General features: G+C 38.7%; 2 protein-coding genes across 2 annotated transcripts in view; both read left to right on the forward strand.

Annotated features, from left to right (window-relative positions):
- Window positions 1–1,784: 1,784 nt before the first annotated feature.
- SMG8 (SMG8 nonsense mediated mRNA decay factor) lies at window positions 1,785–6,496 on the forward strand. The gene is made up of 4 exons (XM_039885790.1): window positions 1,785–3,594; window positions 4,152–4,297; window positions 4,571–5,443; window positions 6,064–6,496. Exons 1-4 carry the CDS (start codon window positions 1,836–1,838, stop codon window positions 6,259–6,261), a joined length of 2,976 nt encoding a protein of 991 aa, XP_039741724.1. The 5' UTR covers window positions 1,785–1,835; the 3' UTR covers window positions 6,262–6,496.
- Window positions 6,497–17,688: 11,192 nt separating this feature from the next.
- Window positions 17,689–18,655, forward strand: part of GDPD1 (glycerophosphodiester phosphodiesterase domain containing 1) — a 37,339-nt gene continuing 36,372 nt past the window's right edge. The window contains exon 1 of the mRNA XM_039885791.1: window positions 17,689–17,981. Coding sequence (XP_039741725.1) covers window positions 17,840–17,981 — 142 coding nt within the window. The 5' untranslated portion in view covers window positions 17,689–17,839. The remainder of the gene's footprint in view (window positions 17,982–18,655) is intronic.

Consider the following 18,655-nt stretch of genomic DNA (forward strand, 5'->3'; position numbering starts at 1 on the left):
AAATTGGAAAATAGAGATATGTCCACCCAAATACTTGCACACAGATGTTTGTAGTAGCTTTATGTATAATTTCCAAAACTTTGAAGCAACCAAGATGCCCTTCAGTACGTGAATGAATAAATAAATTGTGGTACATCCAGATGATGAAATGTTATTCAACGCTAAAAAGAAGTGAGTTATCAAATCATGAAAAGACATGGATAAAATTTAAATGCTTATTAAGTGAAAGAAGCCAATCTGAAAAGGCTTTACAATTCCAACTATATAGTATTTTGGAAAAGGCGAAACCATGAAATTAGTAAAAAGATTGGAGGTTGCCAGAGCTTGAGGGAAGAGAAAATAAACAAGCAGAGTACAGAGGACTTTTAGGGCAGTAAAACTATTCTAAATCCATATATCCAAACCCATAGAATGTACAAGAATAAACCCTAATGTAAACTAGGATTTTGGGGTGATAATAATATGTTCATGCAGGTTCATAGATCGTAACAAATGTACTACAGGGAGTCAGGGTGGGGCTGTGCCTGTGTTGGGGCTGAGGGTACACAGGAACTTTGTACTTTCTGCTCAATTTTGCTATGATCCTAAAATTGCTTTAAAAAATAAATTCTGTTAAAAAAGAAACAAAAAAAAAGAGAGAGAGAGAGAAGAAAAAAAGTAAACAAATCTCGACATGTTTTAAACATTTTGGTATATATTCTTCCAAGCCTGAGAAATTATTGTTCTAATGCTCATACTCTGTACGAGCTGGCTTTCTTTTCCATTGATCGAGTGAACTATATTTCTTTATGAAATAGGACAAAAGAAGGAAATTCGTTCACCTTGCTTTGAAAATGTTTCTAGAGCAGTATTTCTCAAATTGTAATGTACAAAAAACTAAGATTTTTAAATTTATTCGTTTTTATTCATTTTAGAATTCATATACTGAGTGCAAGCACACACAGCACCTACTGAGTGCTAGCCTAGTTAATACTGATGGAGAATAGGGCTGGGCATGTGAACAATGAGGGAAAACCTCGGTGTGTTAAGAATCTTGCAATTTCCACAGCAATTTACAAAGCACTTTCATAGAAGTTACATCATTTGGTCTTCAAAAGCACCCTGTGGGGTAGATAAAGGAGGGTATTTTTTTCAATCCCTTTTTTTAAAAATTAATAATAATAATAATAATAATAATAATTGTTTATTTGAGCCAAACTGATGGCTGGGAGCAAAATCTCAAACGCTCCCTAATCCCCATTTAGATCATGAAAGGAACTGAGACCTGGAGAAGTTAGCAACTTGTTTAAGGTCACACCCTTATTGAGAGATGGAGCCAGCACCTGGTACCAGACCACTAAGACCACCCTGGGCAGCTGGGATTTTAAACAGACAAATCACTAGTATTTCATTGAAATGCATGTTCTGACTTCAGTATGTCTCGGTTGGAGCCTGAGATTCTGCATTTCTAACAAGCTCCCTCTTGTTACAAATGTAGAATATGCCTTGTGTAGCAAGGTTTTGGAGCTGAAACTGAACTAGTTTTCTACTTTTGGAAGTCACTTGATACTTTTTTTGCAGTGTTTTTATATTACTTAAAATGCAAACTAACTGCTTCCAATTGTCTTTTTGATACCTCAATTTCTATAGTCTGGGTTTAAGGAAAATCTTAAACCGGCTGTGGTGTAGGACTAAGGAAAACCTTGACGGAAAACTAGGGCAGGAGGTGCGGAAGGCGGAACCTAAAGTGAAAGAAAAGCAGGAACTGAAGAAGCGGAGGAGGGATTTCAAAACTGGACGAAAGCCGGTTGGGTTTACGGGGAGGACCGGAAGGACTCTAGAGAAGTGTGTGTACCATGGCGGGCCCTGTCAGCTTGCGAGAGCTTCTGATGGGAGCTTCAGCCTGGACCAGCCCTGAAAGTTCCGAGGGGTCGCCTACAGAGGGCGGAGCGAGTGTGGCCGGAGGACCGGAGCCTCCTTGGCGAGAGGATGAGATCTGCGTGGTGGGAATATTTGGCAAGACGGCTCTGCGACTGAATTCCGAGAAGTTCTCACTTGTGAACACGGTGTGTGACCGACAGGTCTTTCCCCTCTTTCCCCATCAAGATCCTGGGGACCCAGAACCTGGAATTAGGACCGAGACTGGCACCGTCGGGGAGGCCGGTGGAGCCGGAGACCCCGGGGCTGGGGCCACGGATCCAGTTCAGGGAGGTGTAGCTGCCGCGGAAGGTAACCAAACAGAGCCAGGCTCCCAGGACTACAGCCTTCTGCAGGCCTATTACAATCAGGAAAGCAAAGTTCTGTATCTTCTTCTCACTTCCATCTGTGACAATTCCCAGCTTCTGCGAGCTTGTCAGGCCCTTCAAAGCGGGGAAGCTGGGGGTGGCCTCGCTTTACCTCATGCAGAAGCGCACGAGTTCTGGAAGCATCAAGAGAAGCTGCAGTGCCTCAGTCTCCTTTACCTTTTCTCCGTCTGTCACATACTGCTTCTGGTCCATCCCACTTGTTCCTTTGACATCACTTATGATCGAGTATTCAGAGCGCTGGATGGACTGAGACAGAAAGTACTGCCCCTCCTCAAAACAGCCATTAAGGATTGTCCAGTTGGCAAAGACTGGAAACTAAATTGCCGACCCTGCCCTCCTAGACTCCTTTTCCTCTTTCAACTCAATGGAGCCCTCAAAGTGGAACCCCCTCGGAACCAGGACCCAGCTCATCCAGACAAGCCCAAGAAGCATTCTCCCAAAAGGAGACTGCAGCATGCCCTGGAGGACCAGATCTATAGAATCTTCCGGAAGAGTCGCGTCTTAACTAATCAGAGTATTAACTGCCTTTTTACTGTGCCTGCCAACCAAGCTTTTGTGTACATAGTTCCGGGAAGTCAGGAGGAGGACCCAGTTGGCATGTTGCTGGATCAACTTAGGAGTCATTGTACTGTCAAAGACCCGGAATCTTTACTGGTACCCGCACCCCTTTCTGGGCCCAGGCGATACCAGGTGATGAGGCAACACAGCCGACAACAACTTTCTTTCCACGTTGACAGCAGCAGTTCCAGTTCTTCAGGACAGCTCGTGGATTTCACTCTTCGGGAATTCCTATGGCAGCATGTGGAGCTAGTCCTGAGCAAGAAAGGTTTTGATGACAGTGTGGGCAGGAACCCGCAGCCTTCTCATTTTGAACTTCCTACTTATCAGAAGTGGATCTCAGCAGCTTCAAAACTGTATGAAGTAGCTATTGATGGGAAAGAGGAGGACGTGGGATCTCCCACCGGGGAGCTAACATCTAAGATCTTAAGCAGTATTAAAGTCTTGGAAGGATTTTTGGATATTGACACCAAATTCTCAGAAAACCGGTGCCAAAAAGCTTTACCCATGGCTCATAGTGCCTATCAGTCAAATTTGCCTCATAATTACACAATGACTGTCCATAAGAATCAACTTGCCCAGGCTCTGCGAGTATACAGTCAACATGCTAGGGGTCCAGCCTTTCACAAATACGCCATGCAGTTACATGAGGACTGCTACAAGTTTTGGAGCAATGGACATCAGCTCTGTGAGGAGAGGAGTTTAACTGACCAACACTGTGTACATAAATTTCACTCATTACCTAAATCAGGTAGCTAAAATTTTCTCAGCATTTTGAAATAAAAACTTTAAGCTATGTTTTTCTTGTTTTAAGAGCGCTTCTTCACTATGTATTGGTATTTTAAAAAGAAAGCCTTACAGAAATTTAGGTGCATCAGATTTAAGTTTTCTCTCCTGATGTAAGAAGAAAATGTCAGCTATGACTACTAATTATTTTCTTGTATTTAAAGAATGAACCCTAGGGGATTAGTAAATGAGAACCGTTAAATAATACAAAGTTTCAGAAATTTCATATTAACATTTTTATCTTGGAGTGCTTTTTGGACTAAAATGAATATAATGAAGTCTAAGGTCACCGTGATGATAATAAAATATACTTAGAAATACTAAAACTTTAGATTGAAAATATATATTTTATGTATTTTCACTTGTTTATTCTGTTACATATATTTAGTCAAGATTTGGTGTTGGGTTTTCTTATGTCCAGAGTAACGTTTGGAGAAGTTTTGGGGTTAGATGCCGTAGAATGCAAAATAAATTTGACTGCATTGTTTGTGTGAAATTAATAGTGACTGTTATATATTCCAGGAGAAAAACCAGAGGCTGATAGAAATCCTCCTGTGCTATATCATAATAGCCGAGCTCGATCTACAGGTGCCTGTAACTGTGGAAGAAAACAAGCACCTCGAGATGATCCCTTTGATATCAAGGCAGCTAACTATGACTTTTATCAGGTAGGCTATGAATTTTTTTTTCTCCTTTCTCTTCTTTTTAATTCTTTTGTTGTTATTGTAAACTACGAACTGAGTAAAAATATACATTTTTCAGAATCGAAATATCTACAAAAGTAAATGTGACTGCAGTGTGATATGTAGACAAGGGAAAGTTCTTTATATGTACTTATTTGCTTATCCATTAATTGCTGATCTTGCTTTTTAGAGTGAAGAATGTGTTATTTTAAATGAAAATTTTAAGATTTTTTTTTTCTTCTTTTTCTTTCTCTATAGCTTCTGGAAGAAAAATGTTGTGGAAAATTGGACCATATCAATTTCCCAGTATTTGAACCAAGTACCCCAGATCCTGCTCCTGCCAAAAATGAATCTTCTCCTGCCCCTCCAGATACAGATGCTGATAAACTTAAAGAAAAAGAACCTCAAACCCAAGGAGAGAGCACAAGCCTAAGTTTAGCTTTGAGTTTAGGCCAATCCACAGATAGTTTAGGTACCTATCCAGCTGATCCACAAGCAGGAGGAGATAATCCAGAAGTTCATGGTCAAGGAGAAGTAAAAACTGAGAAGAGACCAAACTTGGTTGATCGACAGGCATCCACAGTTGAGTATCTCCCGGGCATGTTGCATTCAAATTGCCCTAAAGGTCTCCTACCGAAATTCTCCAGCTGGTCTTTGGTTAAACTAGGCCCTGCTAAGTCTTACAACTTTCATACAGGTTTAGACCAACAGGGCTTCATTCCAGGAACAAACTATCTTATGCCTTGGGACATTGTCATCAGGACTAGAGCTGAAGATGAAGGAGACTTAGACACAAATTCTTGGCCTGCTCCAAATAAAGCTATTCCTGGAAAGAGAAGTGCAGTTGTAATGGGAAGAGGAAGACGGCGAGATGATATAGCTCGAGCATTTGTGGGCTTTGAATATGAAGACTCTCGAGGTCGGAGGTTTATGTGCTCAGGACCTGACAAAATAATGAAAGTAATGGGAAGTGGGCCAAAGGAATCAGCTATAAAAGCCCTGAATAGTGATATGCCCTTATATATTCTGTCATCATCTCAGGGTAGAGGGCTAAAACCACATTATGCTCAACTTATGAGGCTTTTTGTTGTGGTTCCTGATGCTCCTTTGCAAATAATACTAATGCCTCAGGTAAGAAATACAACCCTTTCCATTTTTAGAAACAAAATGCTGATGCTTGTTTTGATTGTTTTTAAAAAATACAGGATAATATCAAAATAATTATTTCGTTAAACAGGTCTTAATTTTAAATACTTTTTATACCTAATACTCTTTTTCTTGAAAAATATATTGTGAGTATGTTAATCAGTTCACACTATCAGTTCACATCGATTGGTTCAGAGACAGAACTTGAGGTTAAAAATCTGTAGAAAAGCAGAGTGGCTTCATAGTGCTAGTGGTTAGCATGTCTGCTTTACACATAGAAGGTCCTGGGTTCGCTCTCCAGGTGGAGCCACAGACTATACCCCGGGGGCTCCAGGCCCACAAGCGTGTGAGAGGAGATGCCCCGCCTTCAGAGATCCAGTCCTTTAGGGGAAACAACAATATCCATAGATCAGGGTGGAAGGGGGCAGAGATTAAAGAGGGGGGAAAAAAATCTGTAGAAAAGCAGGAAAATATTTGAGACTATAATGCAGTACTGGATATGATTAGAGTTAGGAGTGTACCCATTATATGCAAACCTATTATTTCTTTAGGCATTTATCTCTTATATGAAAAACCAAAATAATTACATTACCTATGTTTTTCAGGTTCAACCAGGCCCACCACCATGTCCAGTATTCTACCCAGAAAAACAAGAAATCACTCTCCCACCAGATGGCCTCTGGGTTTTGAGATTTCCTTACGCATATGTGACAGAAAGAGGACCTTGTTTCCCTCCAAAGGAAAATGTGCAGTTAATGAGTTACAAGGTGCTTCGAGGGGTTCTTAAAGCAGTGACACAATAAGTGTTTTCCAGTCAGTTCAAACCTAAACTTGAGCTGGTTTTGTTTTTGGTGTGTATGGAGTGTTTTATTTGTATGTGTATACTGTGTTTTCTTGAACCCAAATTGTGTTTTGGTTACAGGAGTTCAGTATTTGGACAATAACAGTTCTGCTATTTCATGATATTGTTGATATTTATTGTAAATGGGCTACAGCTTCCTAATAAACATTGTTTATTCTAGAAAAAGACATAAATTACACGGTCAATATCTCTTTTCTTTTGTTTGTGTTTCACTGTCCATAATGAAACATGTTTCTATTTTAACTGAATGTTGCATAATCATATTGAGCCAAACTGTTTTTGCTAAAATTATATTTTAGCTGGGATTTTCCTTAAGATGCTGCTCCTGAAATTACCTTTAAAACATGATGATCCAGTAGGTTATCTAGAAATGATATGAAGACTTAATTTGAAAAAAAAACAAACCGTGTTATTTGGCTCACAGTCCTGTACCTGGGTTAGATTCTTTTTTCTTTACTATTTTTTTCCCTTATCATTTTATTCTTAGACTGATGTGATACCATATTTTAAATGAATGCTATCTGGACTATAGCTTTTTAATCCAAAATGTTAATACATACTTAATCTTTAAAAAATCTCATACTGTGAAACAATTTGTTAAGTGAAGCAAATTTTATCAACTTACAGAAACTTTCACCAGCATCAACATGATGACACTGACATATCACCAATTAGACAAATGCAGAATAAGTTAACATACCAAAATTTTAGTGTAATTGATTATATTTTCCTAGACACATTGATTTTGAAATGCTGGGCAAATAGAATTGGAGACTTTAGTCCCAATATGTCTGAAATATAGTATTTGTATAATATATCTTACTACTAACTTGAAGCAGTTATTTAAGTTTTGATTAAGAAGCACAAATTGGCAGTTAGAATAATAGTCATGGGGGAGTATAGTACAGCATAGGAAATATAGTCAATAATATGGTAATAACTGTGGTGTCAGATATGGGTACTAGACTTATCAGGGTGATCACTTTGTAAGTTATAATGTCTAATCACTGTTGTACATAAGAAACTAATATAATATTGTATATCCACCATAACAAAAATTGAAAAGAATTATTAAAAATTTTTAAAATGTTTGGGGAAACATGTAACTAATTTAATTAGATGTACCTTTATCTATAGTTTGATTAGGAAAGGAGCATGTGAGCCAAATGAAAATTAGTCTACATTCTTCTTGCATTCCATCCTTATTTTTCATCCTTTTGTATTTTTTCATTCCTTTTATATCAATTTTAAAAATCACAATTGCTTTTGTACTAAGCATGGTTTTTGGTTGATTTTATTAAATAGTACACTGCTTTCGGGAAATACAGCTGGATTGCTCTGTAGGACATGTACTAATAATTGCTTGGGTTTTTTAAATATGTTTTTTAATAACAGGTTGTGTAAACTTGTAGGTCAAAGAAACCAAGGCAGTAGTTTATAACAACAAATAGGTGTCAGAAGAGCAAATCTATGTCTTTTTTTCTGTTTACTTTTTGATGTCATTCAATATGGAACAACTTTTACATTCCTGCTTAAATTAGTAGGTGATTTTCTTTAATTTGGTTACAGAAGCCACCTTAATTTGAATTTCTGTAGAGTTTTTAAAAGCAATATTTTTATGCTATTTGTATTTATAACCCGTTTAAAAGACAACTGCAATACTTGTACTTATAACCTGCTTAAGAGACAATTGCAGTACTTCATGTTGATTTTTATTCATAAGTAGGTTTACGGTGTTGCATTAGAGAAATGTGGACTACACAATTTTTATTGCTTACTGCCTTTCTCTTTAATCTTATAAAACTTACCTCAGCAAATTTCAAAAGTGATGATTTTTTTAAGGAATTATATTTGTTCTATAGCAGCACTGGCATCATCCTTTGCTTAGCAAAAATTTTTTAATTGAGATATAAGCAGATATTTCAGATTGATTCTTTTTTAAGAATCAGTAGGTCCAAAGGGACTTCATGGGACATCCTTTGCCCTAAGTCTTTTGATGTGTCTAAGAAAAATTGTATAGAATTAAAAAATTTTTAAAGTAAACCATATTTAAGTAGTGCTTACCATTTAAAGGACTAATATGAATATTTTTGTAAAGTAAATTATTTTAATTTTTAAAAATGACCTCACATGTTGATTTACTTAAAGTTAGGTTCCCTTGTATATCAATTTCTTTGCATATTTTGACTCTGGTCTTAAGACACATGAATGGGTGAGTTTTGAATGTCAGAAAAACTAGGTACCATACCCCCTAAACATCTTAGTTCTCTTTAAGACTATGAATCTTGATTCTCTGTAAAACTGTACCGAATCTTTATATTCTCATATCCTCTCGTTTTATATTTTCTGCTGTATAAAATAGTACTATAGTAGATTAAAGCAAAAAAAAAAAAAATTAACTCTACTACTTAAGAAACTTGGACAATTTACTTAATTCTTGAGTATTATTTTCTCTAAAACAGTAATGATAATTCTTATTTATCAAAGGGGCGATTGTGAGGATTAAAGGAGTATTTATAAAGCTCTTAATCAAGGGACACAAATTCTTGATAATAATTATTATTTATCTTAAATTTATTTTTAAAGAAGTCTCGTAATTCTAATAGTTCTAATAGTTCTTTAGTCTTATTTTTTGTAATCAGGTAAACAATACCAAGTACGTGCGAAACACTGTGGCAAGCACCAGAGCATATAGCAGTTTTATAGACTTGGTTTGTACCTCTCCTCTTGTATCTTCCTGTAGTCTTTTCTAAAATGGGTTTAGTTTTTGCTAGTTTAAACAACCTCTCAGATTCCTTGGCCATTTAATTGCCCTTTTTCTGTTCTGTCTCCCACAACTTTTTGCCTATCCTAAGATGAGGCAATTTTTGTAACATAATTTTCACAAAGGCCAGCTAATAGTTTATATTTAATTTTCAATATTCTTAATAATATTTATTAGCTTAAGTTGGCACAGCAGCTCATTGGGTTGCTGTCTTGAGGAAATAGTTTACTGAATCTCTAAACATTGGATCTCTTCTATCTCCCATCCAAGTACTAACCAGGCCTATCCCTGCTTAGCTTCCAAGATCAGACAGAATCTGGCATGCTCAGGGTGGTATGACTGTAGACTAGATCCCATCTAAAGCGTTGGCCTATTGATCAGTAAAATGGGGATATTAACTCCCTCAACTACCTCTAAGGATAACTGTGGTTCGAATATGTAAAGGTTGTGTTAATTGAAGTCTTTTACAAATTCTAAATTGTTATATAAATGTAAGGGATAATTATTTGTAACTGATAGCTCAGATCGGATTATCTTCTAAATACAATTTAAATATTTCCCCCAAACCTTTCCAAACTGTAAGTCCCACCCATAGGTAGAGCAATAAAAATAATTTTCTATTTGAATAGGTATAAGAAAATTTTCTAAAGTGTAAATTATTTCTCTGGTTCCTTTTAATTCCAAAATCTCCTAAAAGATTGTATTACATCAGTTGATTACTTCCTTTTTCCTACTAAATTGTATGTACTCAAGTATCCAGTGATTTTTATCCCAAGTTTTATCCTAGCTCTTTTCTCAGTATAAATGTAAGACTACCTAGTTTATAACCCCACTTAAAACATGGCTCTTGTTTTTGAACATACCTTTGTTGTTTTTGTAAAACTACATGTAGTCATTGTACCTGTTATTGTTTAAGAATTTTTTTTAAAACAAAGAAAAGAGTAAGTTACCTGAAATTCCACTACTCTGCTAGTGCTCTGCTAAGCACTTGCAACATTTTAGTAAATATCCTTCTAGACATCATACAAGTATATGTAGATATGCAATTTTATATAATTGCAAACATAGAATTTATCTAGTTCTATATCTACCTTTTTCACTCAAAAATATATTATAGACATCTTTCCTGTCAGTAAATGAGTTTATTATTAACGGTTGCATCATTTTTGATATACATAATCTATCCTATACTGTTTGATATCTAGGTTCTTTCCAATTTAGGGCTCCTGCAAACCATGGTGGAACACCATGGTACTTACATCTTTTATTAATATTTGCGAAATTTTCTTTTCAGGATAAACTCATATCTGCGATTGACGAATCAAGGGATACACACGTTTTACATTTCAATGCATATTTTTAAATTGTTCTACAGAGAGTTAAACCATGCTCTAATCAGATTCCCATTGTCATAGCTGGGAATCCTGATGGCAGTCTGCTAATCTATGAGCACACTAGCTGTTCATTACAGCAGATTTCTTATTTTGAATAGTATCACAATTTAATTGGTGGGTTCCTTCAGAACTCTTGGGTAAATGCCTTCCAGTCCCAATGATATATGTCCTCAGTCCACTGCATCTGCTATTTAGAGCACTAAAGATTTGGGACAATGCAATTACAGATGCAGTTGAAATGACAATATAAGGAATCGGAGTAGAATTCAGTGTTCTTTTCACTGTACTGAATCTTAAATCTGCTACTTCTGATACATGTCAAAGGAGAGTTTTTAAGTGAGATTTACTTAATACTCTCCTATAAAAAGCAAGATGATTTTTTTTTTCAAATCTTTTGTTGGTCAGAAGATCAATATTATCTTCTCTGAGCTCTTGAACTGAATTAAAATTGGTAACCTTATTATAACATCAGCCACTAGTTGTATAGTCTTGAGCAAACTGCTACCTCTCCGGACATCAGTTTTCTCTTTACAGTGAAACAGTAAGGCCAATGATTTCTGATACTTTTTCTTTTTCTACATTCCCCCCCACACACACCCGTGATAATTGATTACTTCCTAGGTTTAAATAATGTCTTATTAACTTTGGAGCCTCTTGTAAATTTCCCTCAAAATATAACCTCTTTCATCTTAGAAGACATCTCTGGTCATATTGGTGTAATTTTTTAAAAGATGCTGTTCTACTATTATAGCTTGCTTGTTCTTTCATTAGTGTTCATTCTCTTGGGCCTCCAATAAGGTATATAGGCTCCTGCTTGGTTACTTCTTTTGAATAATTCTGTACATGTTTTGCAGATTTTTTGATAACAGAGAAACGGTTCTATCTTATAACAGAGAAATGGTTCTATCCTATATAATACTTATGTAGGAAACTTATTTTTTTATAATTTATTTTTAAATTACAATTGACATACAATATTATATTAGTTTTAGGTGTACAACATAGTGATTAGACAATTATATAATCTACAAAGGGATCACCCCAATAAATCTCGTACCTATCTGACACCACTCATAGTTATTACAGTATTATTGACTATATTCCTTATGCTATACTTTACATTCCCATGCTTATTTTGTAACTACCAATTTGTACTTTGTAAACCTTCCCCATTTTCACTCATCCCCTCAACCTCCAACCCATCTGGCAACCATCAAAATGTTCTCTGTATCTATGAATTTGTTCATTTTGTTTATTTAGTTATTTTGTTCTTCAGATTCCACACATAAGTGAAATCATATGGCATTTGTCTTTCTCTGTCTGACTTACTTCACTCAGCACAATACCCTCTAGGTCCATCCATGTTGTTGCAGATGCCAAGATTTCATTCTTTTTCATGGCTGAGTAATATTCCATTGTATAATATGCACCACCTCTTCTTCATTTATCCATTGATGGACACCCAGGTTGCTTTCATATTTTGACTATTGTAAATAATGCTGAAATGCATATATGGATGCATACGTCCTTTCGAAGTAGTGTTTTGGGTTTCTTCAGATAAATACTCAGAAATGGGATTACTGGGTCCTTTCTTTGTCTCTTGTTATAGCCTTTGTTTGAAAGTCTATTTTGTCTGGTATAAGTATTGTCACCCCAGATTTTGTTTTCATTTCCATTTTCATGAAATATCTTTTTCCATCCCTTTACGTTCAGTCTGTGTGTCTTTCAATCTAAAATGAATCTCTTGTAGGCAGCATATGGAAGGGCCTTGTTTTCTTATCCATCCAGCCACCCTATGTCTTTTGATTGGAGCATTTAATCCATTTACATTTAAAATTATTACCATTTTATTATTCATATTTTTGGTCTTTCTTCTTCTTAGAGAAGTCCTTTTAATATTTCTTGTAATACTTCTTTGGTGGAGAAGGACTCTTAGCTTTTTCTTGTCCGGGAAGCTCTTTATCTATCCTTCAATTCTAAATTATAGCTTTGCTGGGTAGAGTAATGTTGGTTGTAGGTCCTCGTTTTTCATCATTTTGAATATTTTGTGCCAATCCCTTCTGGCCTGCAAAGCTTCTGTTGAGAAATCAGCTGACAGTCTTATGGGAGCTCCTTTGTAGATAACTAACTGCTTTTCTCTTGCTGCTTTTAAGATTCTGTCTTTGTCTTTAACCTTTGGCATTTTAATTATGATGTGTCTTGGTGTGGGCCTCTTTGGGCTCCCCTTGTTTGAGACTCTCTGTGATTCCTGGGGTTGTATGTCTATTTCCTTCACCAGGTTGGGAAGTTTTCTGTCATTATTTCTTTGAATAGGTTTTTAATTCCTTGCTCTCTCTCTCTTCTCCTTCTGCTACCTTTATGATGCCAATGTTAGTACACTTGATGTTGTCCCAGAGTCCCCTTAAACTATTCTCATTTTTTTGATTCTTTTTTCTTGTTGCTGTTCTGATTGTGTGTTTTCTACTACCTTATCTTCCAAATCTCTGATTTGATCCTCTGCTTCATCCAATCTATTGTTAATTCCTTCTACTATGTTCTTTCTTCAGTTATTATATTCTTCATTTCTGACTGGTTCTTTTTTATGTTTTCTATCTCCATTTTTATGTTTCCTCTATCTTTGTTGAAGTTCTCACTGAGATCATTGAGCATCCTTATAACTAGTCTTTTGAACTCTGCGTCTAGTAGATTGCTTGTCTCCATTTCTTTAGTTCTTTTTCTAGAGCTTTGTTCTATTCTTTCATTTGGGACATGTTTCTTTGTCTCCCCATTTTTAGCTGCTTCCCTGTGTTTGTTTCTATGTATCAGGTAGAGCTGCTATGTCTTCCCATCTTAGTAAAATGCCCTTATGTAGTAGGTGTCCTGTGGGACTCAGTAGTGCAATCTCCCTGGTCACCTGAGCTGAGTGCTCCAGGTATGTCCCTTGTGTGGGCTGTCTGTGCTCTCCTGTTGTAATTGAGCCTTGGTTGCCATGTGTATGTCAATGGGAGGGCTTAAACCTCAGGCTGATTGGTTGTGAGGACTGGCTGGTGACTACATTGGAGAAGCTGTTGTGCAGGGACTGACCCTAGAGAGTATGATTTGCTTTAGCAGGGCTCTGGTAACTGCCCAGTCTGCCCTTTGGGTGTGTCATTTGTGGAAGTGGTTGGGTGGTTCTCTGGTGTGGTTTGAATCCAGCCACCAGGTGTATTGGTTCTGGGGCCTCTCGAGGGGGCTCTGTTGCAAGCCAAGATCAGCTGCTGCCTGTGCCTGGTCGGAAGCCACTTAGTATGAACTATGAAGTGATCTGCAGATAGTTGCTATTGTGCTGGGCTTGGAAGTGCCTGGGAGAGAGTAAGTTGCAAACTGAAGCCAGCTGCTGCTAGTGCCGGGTTTGGGGTTACTTTGCAAGAGGTACAGGGCATGCTGAGGCCTGATGCTGCTTGTTTGGGGTTTGTGAACCTTTGAGAGACTTTAAGAAAGTCCACAGCATGAGCCAAGACTGGTCGTTTGTATGGAAAAATCACTGGAAGTGGCTTGACTAGACCCACAAGATGGATAGGATGGGGTCTCAGGGACTCACCAGGGAGGGGTGAATAGTGTTAATCAGGTTGATGGAAACTCAGATATGGTGCCCATCAGTGTCTGCATGCTGGGCTGGAGTTGGGCTCAACAAAGAAACAATGAATTCTGTCAGCACTAGTGTCAGGGAGGAAGCTGCTCCTCCAGCCCTCTTCCCAAAGCCAGACAATTCATTTCCTCCCCATATGTCCCTGGCACTTTTGGAGCTGCTGCTGCAGCACTGGAACTCAGAGTGAGTGAGTCCATCAGCAAGTAAGTCCCTGTGAGGGCCCTCTAAGAGGAACGCCTGGGATTCTGACTGCCCTCAGTTTTACTCAGCCACAATCTCCATTGGTTTTCACAGCCAGAAGTTATGGGGACTTATCTCCCCAACACTGGCACCCCAGGCTGTGAATCCTGCAGTGGGGCTGTGACCCCCCTTGTGCTCCTCAGGAGGGAGCTCTACACCAAAGATATCTCTCCCAATTTTTAACTGCCACATGTGGGAATTCAGCACTTCTGCCCCTCATAACAGTGTTGAGGTGGCTTCTTCTGTATATCCTTAGATATAGGAGTCCTGTTCAACTAGAGTTCAGGTAATTCTCAATGACGGTTGTTTATAATTCAGTTGTAATTTTGACATGGTTGTGAGATGTCAGCACAACCTTTACCTACTCCACCATCTTGACCGAAAGCTTAACTCTATAGGATACTTTTAATGCTTTCATTTTACTTCATTAGCTCCTCAAAATACCCCTGTGAGGGTAAATACTATTATTCCCATTTTACAGATGTGGAAAATGAGGCTTAAACTAAGTGATATGCCCAAAGTAATTCAGCTTGTAAATGGTATAGCTATGTCTATGGTTTCTAAGTTCAGGACTCTATCTATTAAACCACAGGTGCCTCTATATTTGAAGGTTAAATATTCTTAGTTATATAGATTTTTTTTTTTAGGTAATATTTGTTGCATACATGTATCTGTACTCATTATAAATAATAGTCATAGAATCTAAAAAGTTGCTATTAGGTGAGATTTTGGAAAAGGAAGAAAGAACCACGTACATCAGCTGACCTGTAAGACATAATCCGAGAGTCCTAAACAGAACAAGGCAAAATTTTTCAACTCATGAGTTTTTTAAAAATGTTTTGCTTTGAAAAGTTTGGTTGTGTCAAGGATGGGGTAACATTTCCTCTTTCATCTTAGTTCTTCTGGGTGGTTGAATATTTAAAATGACACAACATATTAACAGGAGAAAATCAACTTTTAATAGGTACAAATGGAGAATTCACATAAGCACGAAAATTCCAAAGACAGTAAGGCAAAAAGATGTCATTTTGGACGAAGAAGGAAGATGTGGGGGCCTAGAACTTTAAGAAGAAGTAAGGCAATTTGCAAGGATGAAGAGTTAATGTTTAGTAAACAATAAATATTTGTTGGGCCATCTTGAAACAATGGAACACAGGGAGAACTTTGATCAAAAGGGCCTTGCTAGGTTCCTTCTGTTAAAAAACAAAACCCAACCAAGTGAATTTGAAGATCTAATGGGTTTTATTAAGCAATTCATGAATCGTGCAGCATCCCATCTAGCAACTAGAAGGGTGCTCTGAGGGGTTATACAAAATGGAAGATTTTTATAGGAAGCAAGGTGGGGCAAAGGGAGCTGTTAGTGAAAGAAAATAATTATTTTGGGGCTGGGACAGCTTTTCTTCAGGAGAAGAGAAAGGGAAGGGTTTTTATCATGCAGATTGTCTCTTCTTTCTATGGGGGCCCTTGTGATTATTGGTGCTTGACCAGAAAATTCCATACTTGTTGATTAAGATTATGTTTCTGGGAGAGGTTGAAACTGCAATTAGATTAAGTATTAAATCTAGGTTTGGTATCATGGCCTTTTAGTAAGTGATGCCATTTTAGGCTTGTGGTTTTTTTTTTTTAAACACTCCCTATCATACTAGTTCAGATTACACCATAGTTATTTAAGGTGATACCTCTCTTCCTGGAGCAGATCTTTTACCTTAAATTCTTTTAGGTCATAAGGGGGAAGGCCAAAGTTTCTTCCTGAGCATTCTGAACCTGTTAAGGGTAGAAAATTTTCAAATGAGCCAACTAGCTAAGTCAGTTACAGGGAAGAAATATCTTTAGATACCAGAAGTTGTCCTACTTGCTTGGGTGTGGTTTAGGAGGTGTACTGTATAAGACACGTAGATGGTCAATGTCTGCTTCTGTAATCCACTTACTTGTTAACCAGGGTGTGGTACTAGGTGATGTATTATGCTAATGGCCAACTTTTGCTTCTGAATTCTGCTTGCTTGTTCTGGGTTTTATAACTGCCTCACTCTCAAACCCCAGGGGCTGAACTCCTCTAACCCTGCGTGGTAGAGAGTCAATCGCTGGCCGGCTAATAAAGCTAATAAAGGCTCATAATTAATCTCAATTGGCTCCGTGGGTCTTAGAATCATTCGCACCATAACAAACCTTGATTATTTTCAGGTTGAAATAATCTGCATGCCAGAGTAGCACCTCTTGGGGTGACTTGTTCTGAACCCCTACAGTTGTATTTAGAAATATTTATACTTAAATTTTTTTTTCTACAAAGGCTTTACCATTCCTTTGGGTATTTTGGTGTTAGATCAAGAGAGAGACTACTACTGATGGTAAATTGATGCAAAAATCTTTTTTAGCTACTTTTTAAAATCTAATAAAGGCCACTCTTTTCAAGAATCTTTTCTAAATTTTATTTACTCCTCTTAAAGGAAACTAGAATTTGGGGGAAACAAGATAATTAACAGAATGTGAGAGTTGAAGTTTATCATTTAGTAAAAAATTTCTCATTTTACAAATAAATGGAAGAGAGTAATTTGCTTAAGCTAGAGTCAAGAATCACAAGATTTTAAATAATCACTCTGCATTCCACTTCAGTGGGAAATATGCTGTTGCCGAAATTTCTCCCCCAGCCCATGGTTAATTCTTTTGCATTTAAAATATGGCTCTTATCAAGTTTTAGTAGTTTGGAATGCGTGGAATGAAGGGGAAACTGGTTGGGCCTTCTGGAATTTCGTTTCCGGTCTTCCTGAGACTTTTAAGTGATAACCTATAGCCTTGTCAACGTTTCCTTATTTTAAATGGACTTGTAAGTCGACAAATATTTCTTGACTGTCTATCCAATTACAAGGCCTGGGAATTGCATTTCAACACCAATGAGAAAGGAGACCATCCCTCAAATATTTGACTGATAAACTAGTACCTTTTTATGGTTATGTGTGACAATAGGAAAAGTTCTTTCTTGGCTAGAGAAATGGATAGCTTTATTACTGGTTTTAGCAAGCTCTAAGTCCTCTATGGGTAACTGATTTGCATTCCTTAGAGTTGGGGCTAAGACTCTGCGCTGGAATCTTTCCTTTTTGATGTGGATCTTCTAATTATGTCAGGACTTCCTGAAGGCTCTTCTTGACTAGCCTTTTCTGCCCGAGTGATGCCGAAGGCACTGGCAGGTTTCCAAGCTTTCGCCTCAGTTTGGAGCTTCGGGGCCGACCACAAAGCTAGGTGACAGAAACTGGTTACAGGTCCTCTGCGGGCTTCTACCCAGCAGCCGGAGCGCGCCTGCGTGCGGGGGCCCTTTTGTTGCCGGGGCTCCTGGGTCCGGCTGCGCCTGCGTCGTGGGCCGGCGGACAAGTGCGCTGCACCGCTGGCACCGGCTGGGGGCGGGAAGACCTCCAGCAGCCGCCGTCGCCGCCGCCGCCGCCGCCGCCGCCGCAGCCGTTGCGACCGCCGAAGCGGAATTCAGAGGCCCCGGCGGTGGGAGACTTTCCATACGGTGGCTGAGATGTCGTCCACCGCGGCTTTTTACCTTCTCTCCACCCTGGGAGGGTACTTGGTGACCTCATTCTTGTTGCTCAAATACCCGACCTTGCTGCACCAGAGAAAGAAGCAGCGATTCCTCAGTAAACACATCTCTCACCGTGGAGGTGAGAGGGGTCCCCAGAACCCGATGGCGGGGATGGGGGAGGCTTTTTTTTTGTCCCCATGCTTCCGGCAAGGCTGGCGGGTGGAAATACGTGAGAGTTTGAGGAAGCATGGGGATGTGTGAAGAGGAGGCTGCCCTAGAGGTGAAGGCGTTGTGAAGGAGGAGTCTGCAACGAGAAGGAAAGGGGTCTTGAGACAGAGCCAGGGTGAGGATCTCAAGTGCAGTGGTGTCAGGAATTCTCAGGAGGAGGAAGGACCAGGGTGAGAATGAACGGTAGATGGAGCGTTTTCTCGGCAGATGGAAGAGCGATCGCAATGTGCCTACCTAGCAGCAAGGAACAAGCGGGAAGCGCGAGGCAGAGCCGGGGGATACCGGGGCGCGGTAACCAGGAACAGACTGCTCCCAGCGAGCCAATGTTTGAGTTTGTGGGGGTGGGGGGCGATCCTGGGATCTTCCAAGGGCTGAGGAACTGCGTGAACCTGGAACGTGCTGCAGCCAGTCCAACCTCCACCCCCCACTCTGAGCATGACGATTGAGAAGAGAGAGAAACTGAGTCCCAGAAACGCGTACACTTTCCAAGGTCACAATTAGAGCTTGGGCTGGACTGGGACAAAAACTGGAGAGTCCTGGTTCCCAAGGCTGCAAACCTTGCACCTGTATTTTTTTTTTTTTTAG

This window comes from Pteropus medius, unplaced genomic scaffold (assembly GCF_902729225.1).
Source record: "Pteropus medius unplaced genomic scaffold, Ma_sr-lr_union100, whole genome shotgun sequence".
NCBI classification, from domain to species: domain Eukaryota; kingdom Metazoa; phylum Chordata; class Mammalia; order Chiroptera; family Pteropodidae; genus Pteropus; species Pteropus medius.

Coding starts and splice junctions, on each gene's coding strand:
- SMG8 (XM_039885790.1), top strand. CDS start 1,836: ATGGCGGGCCCTGTCAGCTTGCGAGAGCTTCTGATGGGAGCTTCAGCC. Junction 3,595..4,151: donor TCACTCATTACCTAAATCAG/GTAGCTAAAATT, acceptor TATATATTCCAG/GAGAAAAACCAGAGGCTGAT. Junction 4,298..4,570: donor CTAACTATGACTTTTATCAG/GTAGGCTATGAA, acceptor CTTTCTCTATAG/CTTCTGGAAGAAAAATGTTG.